The sequence below is a fragment of the Terrapene carolina genome, unplaced genomic scaffold, assembly GCF_002925995.2.
Source record: "Terrapene carolina triunguis isolate 2854851 unplaced genomic scaffold, T_m_triunguis-2.0 Scaffold35022, whole genome shotgun sequence".
NCBI classification, from domain to species: domain Eukaryota; kingdom Metazoa; phylum Chordata; order Testudines; family Emydidae; genus Terrapene; species Terrapene triunguis.
In genome coordinates this window covers 5076303-5086010 of record NW_020699373.1, presented here as the reverse complement: position 1 = coordinate 5086010, position 9708 = coordinate 5076303, and the positions used below count along the sequence as shown (strand labels likewise).

At 42.9% G+C, this 9708-nt stretch overlaps 1 protein-coding gene across 2 annotated transcripts in view; it reads left to right on the top strand.

Annotated features, from left to right (window-relative positions):
- The first annotated feature begins 707 nt into the window (after nucleotides 1–707).
- LOC113405010 (caspase activity and apoptosis inhibitor 1-like) overlaps nucleotides 708–9708 on the top strand; it is a 28750-nt gene continuing 19749 nt past the window's right edge. The window contains exons 1-4 of one of the 2 annotated variants that reach the window (XM_026646404.2): nucleotides 708–822; nucleotides 2443–2643; nucleotides 4941–5025; nucleotides 6270–6348. In XM_026646404.2, coding sequence (XP_026502189.1) covers nucleotides 2575–2643; nucleotides 4941–5025; nucleotides 6270–6348 — 233 coding nt within the window. In that variant the 5' untranslated portion in view covers nucleotides 708–822; nucleotides 2443–2574. The remainder of the gene's footprint in view (nucleotides 823–2442; nucleotides 2644–4940; nucleotides 5026–6269; nucleotides 6349–9708) is intronic. The other variant, XM_026646402.1, reaches the window with a different exon arrangement.

Below are 9708 nucleotides of genomic sequence, written 5' to 3'. Positions count from 1 at the left end.
TGCTTACTAAGGCAGCTGGACCTAACTTCCTGCTGGGAAACGAGCAGGTCTAGCAGTTGGACAGCCAGGCGGAGATATAAGCGTGCACCCTACTGCTCTGCCGGATACCCGACTGCTTCCCCACGCCATCCCTACAGCTCACCTAGCTTCCCTCCACTCTCCTCCAGCGGCTGCTCGCGTCTACACCCACCTTTGGCCCGGGCGCTCCATAGCCCCGCGTCCCTGAGCTGTGCAGCGAGCGGGGTGCTTTCTCGTGCGTTACTTTAATGGACTTTCCTGCCTAACGTGCTACGCCCCACACTCCCCCAGCCTCCGATCACACGCTGCCCGTCTGCCCCGTGCCAGGGAGCGGGCGGCGCGCGGGAAGCCCGCAGCAGCCCTGGGGGGAATGCTGGGCAGCCTTGACCAGGGCTCCTCGCTGCAGGCAGGTCACGGGAGGAGCACGCGGCGTAAGGATCCGCCGCGCCTCCCAACACCGGAAGTACTTACAGCGGAAATCCCCCCGCACCACTAAGCGCCGGAAGTCCACCTGCCCCGGCTCTGACGTCACCACGGCGCCGCCAGGCGCCCGTTGTCGTGGTGATGGAATCAACCTGCGGCGGTTGCGGGTGGATGTTCTGTCGGTGACTCGGGGGATGTGACCGTTGGTGGGGGACGGAACGCGGCTCCAACTGCCGCGAGGCCGGCCCGATGCCGGGCCGCAAATCCTCCAAGGAAAAGAAGCGGCGCCGCTCTCGTTCCAGCGGCCTAGACGGGGGCTCGGGCGCGGGGGGCACCGAGGGGAAGCGGCGAAGTACCGAGTCCAGCTACAGCCTCTTGGAGGTAACGTCCCCCAGCGCGGCCCGGGGCTGGGGCCTGGCCGGGCGCGCGGAAGCGGCGGTGCTCCCGGCGGGGAGGCAGGGCCTGTGGCGCTGAGCGCTAGGGTGGCTTTAGGGTGACCAGACAGCAAATGTGAAAAATCGGGACGGGGGTGGGGGGTAATAGGAGCCTATATAAGAAAGACCCCAAAATCGGGACTGTCCCTATAAAATCGGGACATCTGGTCACCCTCGGTGGCTTTGAGCCGGGAGGGCCGGGGCCGCCTGGCGGGGAGGGGCGCAGTACCGGCTAGGCGGGTGCTCGGTCTGGTTCCTGGAGCCCGAGGCCAGAAGGACCCAGTGGGATCGACTAGTCTGACCCCCTGCGTGGCCCGGGCGGTGGGGCTGCCCCGCCTAACTCCTGCGTGGGCTAGAGCAGAGGGCCCACCCGACTGGACATGGCCAAGGGAGGCTCCCCCGTCCTCCAACCCACACAGCGTGAAAGCGTCTCCCCGACAGGCCTCTGCTAAAGCCCGACCCACTGGCATTGCTCCCACTCCCCTTGGGGTGGCCCTACCTTGCCAGCTCCTCAGTCCGTTCCCTTTAGTGCACCGGCGGTCAGTGTCCTATTAAAGCCACTGTGAAGTGCTGGATTCAGAAAGAACATGACTCCTTCGAGTCAGGAAAAGTAACTCCTGCCTCAAGCTCAGAAGCGTTTTACACACAACACCAAAATAGAAAGGAACAGAGACAAATGTAGAGCAGAGAAAAGGCAAACAGATAGAAACCTGCTGAAGGAATAAAGTGCAGAAACTGTGTGGTGCTAGTCTGAGTATTGGTGAGCTGCATAACTTTTCCCATGGGAAATTAGGTGGGGGACAAGTTTTAGAGGTGACCAAAATTTGTATATTAGTATCTACAGTATTGCAGTATAGGAAAACAGTTTCACACTTACTAGCTAATTTTTAATGTTTGATGGTAAGGAGGGCTACGTGAAAAGAAATTTCTGGGGAATCTCTTAAGTCTTTCCTGTACCCCATCGCCCTGCCCAATACGTGTTCTTGTCATAACATTTACCCCATTTGGTTCTCAAGATCCTGTGCACAAACTGTTGTTTCAGCAAGACATTTGTCATTAGCAGTAGTCTTACAAAGGCTAATTGTGATTAACTACGTCAGACATACCTGAGGAACATGTTTTTTGTGCTGCCAAACATCTCTCCCCTTGTTTTCCATTAATTTCAGGGAATACAGCAGTTATAGTCAAGTGGGCAAAGTTTTGTTTTGTTTTTTCCAAATATATTATTCAGATTATGTGGCGAAGTAGCTCTTTGCTTTATGGTCTTTCAGACTGCTAGGATGAGCCAAAATAGCCAGCTTTTTGAGAGGGATATTAATGTTTGGCCTACACATTTGAAGAGCATTCATGTAACTTTCTCAATCTTACAATGTAAAGCACTTAAAGGTTCATAACATTCCAGAAATACAAGATGTTCATTTGTAATATCCTTTTAAACATTTTATAGTAAGAACCATATTGTTGAGACAGACACCGTTGTAAAAGCTTTCCTCCTTTCTTGACTTATTAAAGAGACAATTTCCATTAATTTTATTTTTCCAAGCGTTTTAATATATTTTAATTTTAGGAAATAAAATGTACTGTGCCATCTGCAGAAAAAGAGGAGTTAGCTGAAGAGCACAGCGACATAGAAGATGGTGGACTAGACCTCAGTGTGTCTCTAAAACCAGTTAGTTTCTACATTGCAGACAAAAAAGAAATGCTTCATCAGTGCTTCTGTGTCATAGGGGAGAAGAAACTGCAGAAAATGCTGCCTGATGTTTTGAAGGTATTGAAATATACTTAACTCTTCAGTACATGCAGGGCTGAACAGCTCTGTTTGCCTCAGGTCAGTCCAGTGGATTTCCAGCAACCTACATACCTTTTGTGCAACAGTTATATGAAATTTTAAATTTAATAATTTTCCACTAGGGTACAGTCCTCTGTTTTTATTTGTTTCACTCTTATTCAGAGTCTTCACAAAGATGAGACATGAAACCGTGGTGAAACTTGTCATTTAAAGATCCTATGGCAATATTTTTAAGAAGGCATTGTTAACCCCAATTAGTCAAATGCACTAATTTTATTCTGTTCTGCTAAATTCCTCCTAGAATTCCAATTCGATGTGATATTCACTTCATGTCTTAAACTGTTGCATAGTATTTCTATGCATTGTTAAGACATTGCTGTACTTTTAATTTTTTAAGTATTGATACCATGCTCATCACTGTGGTATATAGAAATGACAGCATTTCATAGTTGGGTTGAAGAGCTGCTTTGAGTATAGACTTCTTAATATTGAGCTGACTGATAATGAGACTTGATTTTTATATTTCTAAAACTATTTAAATGTTTCCCTCTTTCTCTGTAATATGATATTAACCTCTTCTATGGTATGGAAGGAAAACAAACAGTAATAGAACATAATTCTGTCATACCACAGCTGCTACAGTAAGACCTGACTCTAATTTATTATTAGAACATTCTGTAGAATGAGTGCCTGGTTTATGTCATCTGCTTGAGCTCCAGTCCTCTAGGTCACAAGTGAAAATGAATTTGGAATGTTCACCCTGGAGGAATGTTATTCCTGTTTAAACTAAAGAAAATAAAAACATACAATTTAGTAAGACTAGCAGCCTCTGCTGAAGAAAACCCTAGAATTGAAATGTCTGTTGTTATCTAGGGTTAGGTTAGCCAAGTGATTGATAGTAGGTTTCCTTTAAAAAACAACAATATTATTCTGGGAGTGTGCATCTTCTAATGTGACCTAAAATGGTTAAAGGAACAGCTTTCCAGTCTGAGGCATTGAGCAAGATTAAGGTAATGAGTTTAAAACAAAAGGATAGACAGACACAAAAAACCATACCTCACGTCATCCTTGCAGGGCTGTTTGTTGCCACAGGGATTGAAGTACAGTAACAAAACTGTGTCTAAGCCTGTGCTGCGCCTGAAGTTCTAATAATCTGTGATTGAAAATAACAAAGATTATTCTAAAGGGACTTTTATCCTTACCAGGAAATATGGTAGCTAGCATTCAGAAACACAAAAGAGCTAGAAATTCCATGCATTTCAGTAATATGGGCTAAATGCTTCATTTAACTACCCATGAAGAGTGTTAAGTACATTTTACCTGTATCCTCTTCTTTTAAAATCACTTTTCAGATCCTTGTCATCCTATCTTGCTTACATAACTTGATGCCCCTGGTTAGGTCACTGGCAACAGGAATTGAACCCAGGACCGCTGAACATAAGACTTTACTTCCTGAGCTAGAAGGTGCAGCTCTGTTGGCTCTAATTTAAACTTCTTTGTGGTTCAGCTACTAGTTGGGGACAGAGCTTGTGGAGTAAGCATGGTTTATGCTCATGGCTCATATTACCAGCTTCTCCTACATAATGACTCACTAGCTTGCACTTTGTTCAGACGTCACAACCACCATAGAATCTAAAGGAGAATTAGGTAACAGACACTTAATATTGTGTAGTTTTTCAGAAATTGTATCTTTATATTTGTCAGTTTTAATTTTTTTATTGTTGTTAAATACTTAACTTTACACACACACACACACACACACACACACTGTCTTATTGCTCCTTTGTAGTTATCTGATGGCTGTGACATCTCAGGAAGGTGCATCACAGCAAAAAAGGAGCTGCTGTCTGAGCTGGATGTTGTATGAACTGTACGAGAGGAACTGAAACTTTGAGTGATGTACATAATATCCCTGCTAGTTTGGTTAATGAGAACATGCAGCAGGTAGAGCTGAAATGGCTGGAACGTTCATGTTGTATTTGCAGTTCATCTTCCAAAGGTGGTTGTCCGGATCAGAGAGGATAGAGAAGATCATCAGGTCTCAGCAAGAATTCAAAAGCCTTTTGAGGTGGGATGAAGAGAGAAAGTTGTTTTTTTCAGATTTGATTCATCTGCATCTCTCAATGATTTCAGATTCTTTCACTCTAAAGACAACAGTTGTTTAATTTTTGATAGAAGTGGAGGGTTGATTGTGATTTGCATATATGCTTCTCCTCAGATATGTGGATTATGAATGTGGATTTTTTTGTTTTAATTTATTGCCTCAATCTTCTTAGAATTGTTCCATGGAGGAAATCAAAAGACTTTGCCTGGATCAGTTAGAACTTCTATCTGAGAAAAAACTCCTGAAGATTCTTGAAGGTAAGAACTAGCTCTTTATTTTCTCTTATGGTAAATTCTACAGATTTTGATCTTTAATTGTACAACAGTGCCCAGTTAAAGGAATCTATCTTAAAGATGGGCCTTTTCTGTATATCAAACCACTGCATCCTCAGAAATTTCTTAAAATAAATAACTTGAAAGGAATAAACTAGTACTGTAAAAAGTTAAAATTATCTGGCTAACTATATTTTTCTACATACTTAAACCAAAATAGAAAAGGGCAGTACGGTGCTGCCCCAGGAACAGACCAGGAAGGGAATTGGCTATTAATAGCCACAGTTCTTTCCTTGGATCCCCACGTGCCACAGAGGGAAATAATTTGCTGCTGTTTGTATGAGTAGCAGATTACATCCCTTGCTGTACCAGCTCAGCTGTGCTGGCTGATGCATTGGGGTAGAGTCATAGTTCTACCTAATCTCCCACCCAATGCATGAAGGTGTGTAGCAATCCCATGTAGGCTGTTCTGTCCCCTGCTGTGACACGCGTATGTAGCCTGTGCTGGGAAGTAATGCGGTGTCATATTTTCTTGTACAAGCACTTGGGGCAAGCCACAGTTTAGTGTGTTGTAATTGAGTTTCATATGGGTGTGCTGCATGACAGGCCCCGGGGTTGACGTGTAGCTGCTCTGTGGCTGCATTCAAACCCATGAGCTGGAATAGTGTCTGCAGCCTCTTTTGCACTCCCTACTTGGGGACTCTCCGCTACTAGATCCATGTATTCACAGATAATACCTAGCTGAGACCCAGTGGTACCTTCTCTGGTCTGTCTGCCAAATTCCCTTCAATATTGGCTTGTTTATTGCTAACTTTTCTCTGCCAATGTTGAGCTCCCCTTTGGTTGCAGGAGATGCAGAGGCCCTCTGAGTGGGTGGTCCACCTATAACACCTCTTGTGTAGCTCACTGTGGGGCTTACGTGATGCAGATTCTCTGCCTTTCATTGCCCTTTACCCTTAATACAGTAACAAAGCTGGAATTGCCCCAACCAACTGGATTTTCTTATACGTTAATGGATAATCAAAGGATAGTTCAAACTAGTCTCAGTTTGTGGGCAGCAGCAGTTTCAGAAATTGCTTTTTCTTTTGGGTAAATGTAATTTTAGAACATCTTCAACTGGAAAAACTACACTGTTGACTTTGGGTAAAATTAAGTTTTGCAAATAACTCCAAGCAGGTAGGAAGCAACACTTGGCTATAATCTCATATGCTGAAATTTTATACATCAAGGTGAGACTGGTGCTGACTCTGATACTGATGAAGATGCAGACCGTGGTGGAAATAAGACCGGAGTTGAATCAATCAGTCAGTGAGTATATTTAAAAAAAAAAAAAAAAAAAAAAAAAAAACTTGAGAGGTTTTGCTTTCCTCTACCTCGTTCACAGTAGCACCAAAGGCCCCAATACCCCCTCAGACCCTTACTCAAATGGTTAATCCAGTTGAAGCCAATATGAGCGGTATTGTTAGGGTCCAACTCTACAAACCTGTACTAACACTTTATCTGCATTGAAGACAAAGTTGTATCGTAAATTCCTCTTAGACAGACCCTCACAATTGTTAGCCCCATCACTTTCCATTAAGTAATTTCCATAAATGAGTCCTACCAAAACCAAACCATTGCGTTGCTCATTTAATAAAAAGAAAGTTTAGCCTTAGTGTGACACTAAAACAGTATATACCTTATTGGATGATGATGATCGTGTGCAAAAATTCTACGTAATTGCAAATTAACTAAGACATTAACTACAGAGATCTTGCAAGGGAATTGCACGAGCACTTAGGCCCTGATTCTGCAATCTTATCCAAACAGATGGACCCTTGAACCCATGCACAGCCCTACTGTGGCACTGTCCAGTCATCAAAGTCCACCTGCACTGATCTAATTGTAGAATCAGGGCTAAAGAGAATAGATTAGAATAGAAATACCTTTCATCCTTTTTGCAGAAGTTGTATGAGGCTCCTTATCAGACTACTTAGTATTCGTTGTAAGAGCTTAGTGGGTTTTTTTGTGTGCATTGTGCTGCTTTGCATATTTAAGATGCCATTATAAAGAATTCTGATTTAGGGGAATATTTTCATCTATGCATGTGTTGTAGTTAACATTAATACCCATTAATACTTATGTGTGCAAAAGTAAAACCAGGAAAATATGTCACTTTCATCCTATATGAATCTTGAAGCCCTTTACAAACTGTGAGCCTGATCCTGAGGTGCTGATCACCCTTTGTGATGTGCTGAATGCCTCCTACTTTTATGGGAGTCAGTGAGCTAAGTACTTTGTAGCATCAGGTCCTAGATATGTCAAGCTGTCTCTTCGTCCCTTTATCCACCACTGGAAATCTAGCTAACAGCCAGTGAAATGTTCATTGGGGTGAGGAGGGGATCCTGTTGGCCAAGGATACTGCGGGATTATCCTATGCTTCTAAAAAGTGCATAAGATTTTAATGGCTGTGCGGAGATGCAGGGGGACCCCTGTTTTTAAGGTTTGATCTAATAGTGAAGTGTACAGAACTCAGTCTATCTCAGAAAGATAAGGGCTGAATCAGTTCTGTCAAGATTCAGGATTGTAGTTCTATAGCTTATAGTTGTTTCAAAACTAGTGTTTGAAGCAGGTAGTCATGACTTCTAGGCAAAATAAATTGAATAAAAATGGTATTTATGTGCAAATAAAATAGTTAGTTTTTTCCCCCTAAGTCACTAAGAGGAAAATTGTGGAGTCACTTAGTGAATAAAACAGTAAAAATAAAAATATGAAGGGGAAAAAAGGGTTTATCATTTTTAACTAGTATATATCTGAACGGATTGCAAAATCCATTTGCTCGTAGAGGATAGGAGGCTTTCTCAGGGGAATACTATTAATCGCCGCAGAATCTAAACTTCAAATTTAAAAGAAAGGGATTCTTCAGCCCTTATGGTTGTGAAGATAACCTTCCAGACTTGAGCCAAATATAAATCAGATCACCACAGTGCAGTCTTCCGAAGGCTGAAGACATTGGCCAATTTTTATTCTGCTGTAGTTTGACAAAACAATGAGAGAGAACACAAGAATATTCAAGCAGAGTCTTGTCAGTTTTCACTGCGACTATGCAGAACCCTGTGGGGAGCAGTGAAACTGACAAGAATCTTGCTAGTTTCAACTCTGCAGCTGACAGACAAAGCTATGAGTAGCAGCAGCAACACTGTAATAAGTTCCTGAGGAAGAGGGTCAAAAACAGAAGCTGGGCATGCAGTGTCAAGTAGCAGATACCTCTGGCTTCTAGGGATGTAAATACCATTTAAAATGTTTAAATGGTTAACCGATTAAGCTGCAGGGGCCGATCCCGCTGGCCAGCGGGGCCTGGGGCTGGGTGGTGGGGCCTGCTGCAGTGGGGCAACTGGGCTGGCAGGCCCGGGCGGGGTTAACGGTTCAGGCAGGTTAACTGGTCAGACTAATGCTTACCGGTTAACCTTTTACATCCCTACTGGCTTCTGTGAAGGTAGAAGGCCAAGGGAGGTGTAGAATACTGGAGACACTCGCACCTCTTGCAGCAGCCAGTATACCTGAGAATGGGTGGGGGAGAAAGAGGAACAGACCAAGGTTCCTTTTCTCCCTCCTAGTAGTCAAAGAGAATTCTGGGGGAGTTGGAAAACTATCAGAACTGCATACAAGCCACAGGTTCCTGCAAAGGATGAAGTCCCTGAACAAGGTGCAGGCAGGAGATGTGGTCACAATATCTTGCACCTAAGTAGGCTTAATCTTTGGGCCAGTATGTGTTAAGTAATTTTTTCAAGCCATTTATAAATGAATATAAATTGAAGTTGAAAGACAGTAAGAGCTTTTAGAAAACAGTCTTTCAGTCAGAACTGCACCATATCAGGGAGTAGACCGCTTGAATATGGCACTCTTCAGGAAATAACAGAAAAGCTGATGTTAAAGTAAATTTAAAATTTTTCCAGGGATTATAAACAATGTTAAGTTGTGTAAGATCAAAACCAGTTCAAATAGGGGAATATATCTTTGTTTTTCGAAGACAGTCTTTTCAGAAAAAGAGTCACCAAATGATTTGATGGGTAGTTCAGTACAGCTTTTGGGTTGAAGTGACTTGCTTCATGTAAACTGTTACCTTTTCTATATTCCTCAATTATATTAATGAGACTACATTAAAGTTTTTTTTAAAAATCCCATTTGTCTTCTCTGTTTTCATAGACATGTAGATGTGAAGAACATGTAATCACAGATTTATCATACTTTGAATTACCATTGATCAATTAGATTGCATCTTCAGTCCTGCTGACTTTTTTTTAAATAATCACATCTATTCAAAGTCAACATTTTTGTAAACTTTTAAAATTTCTGTGGATAGATGGGTTTTACTGAAGGTATAATTTTTGTCAGTTGTCAAAGGATATCCAAATACACACAGTGATTAGATCTGATAAAATAACAAGAAAGCTGTGTGCTCTGGCCTGGCAGTTAAGAGCAGAGGAACTGGAGCCAAGAGAATCTAGGTTCTAATTTCTACGTAACCATTAATTGAACTCACTGTGTTCTTTCAGCAAGCCTCAGGGAGCCTCACGCCCAGCACCTGACAAATTAGATGTAAATCAGAAATGGGCTAAAAACATGGTTTCTTGGCCCTTGGAGGAATAGCTTGAGACACCTACTCTGGGTACACTCAGAGAAGGCAAT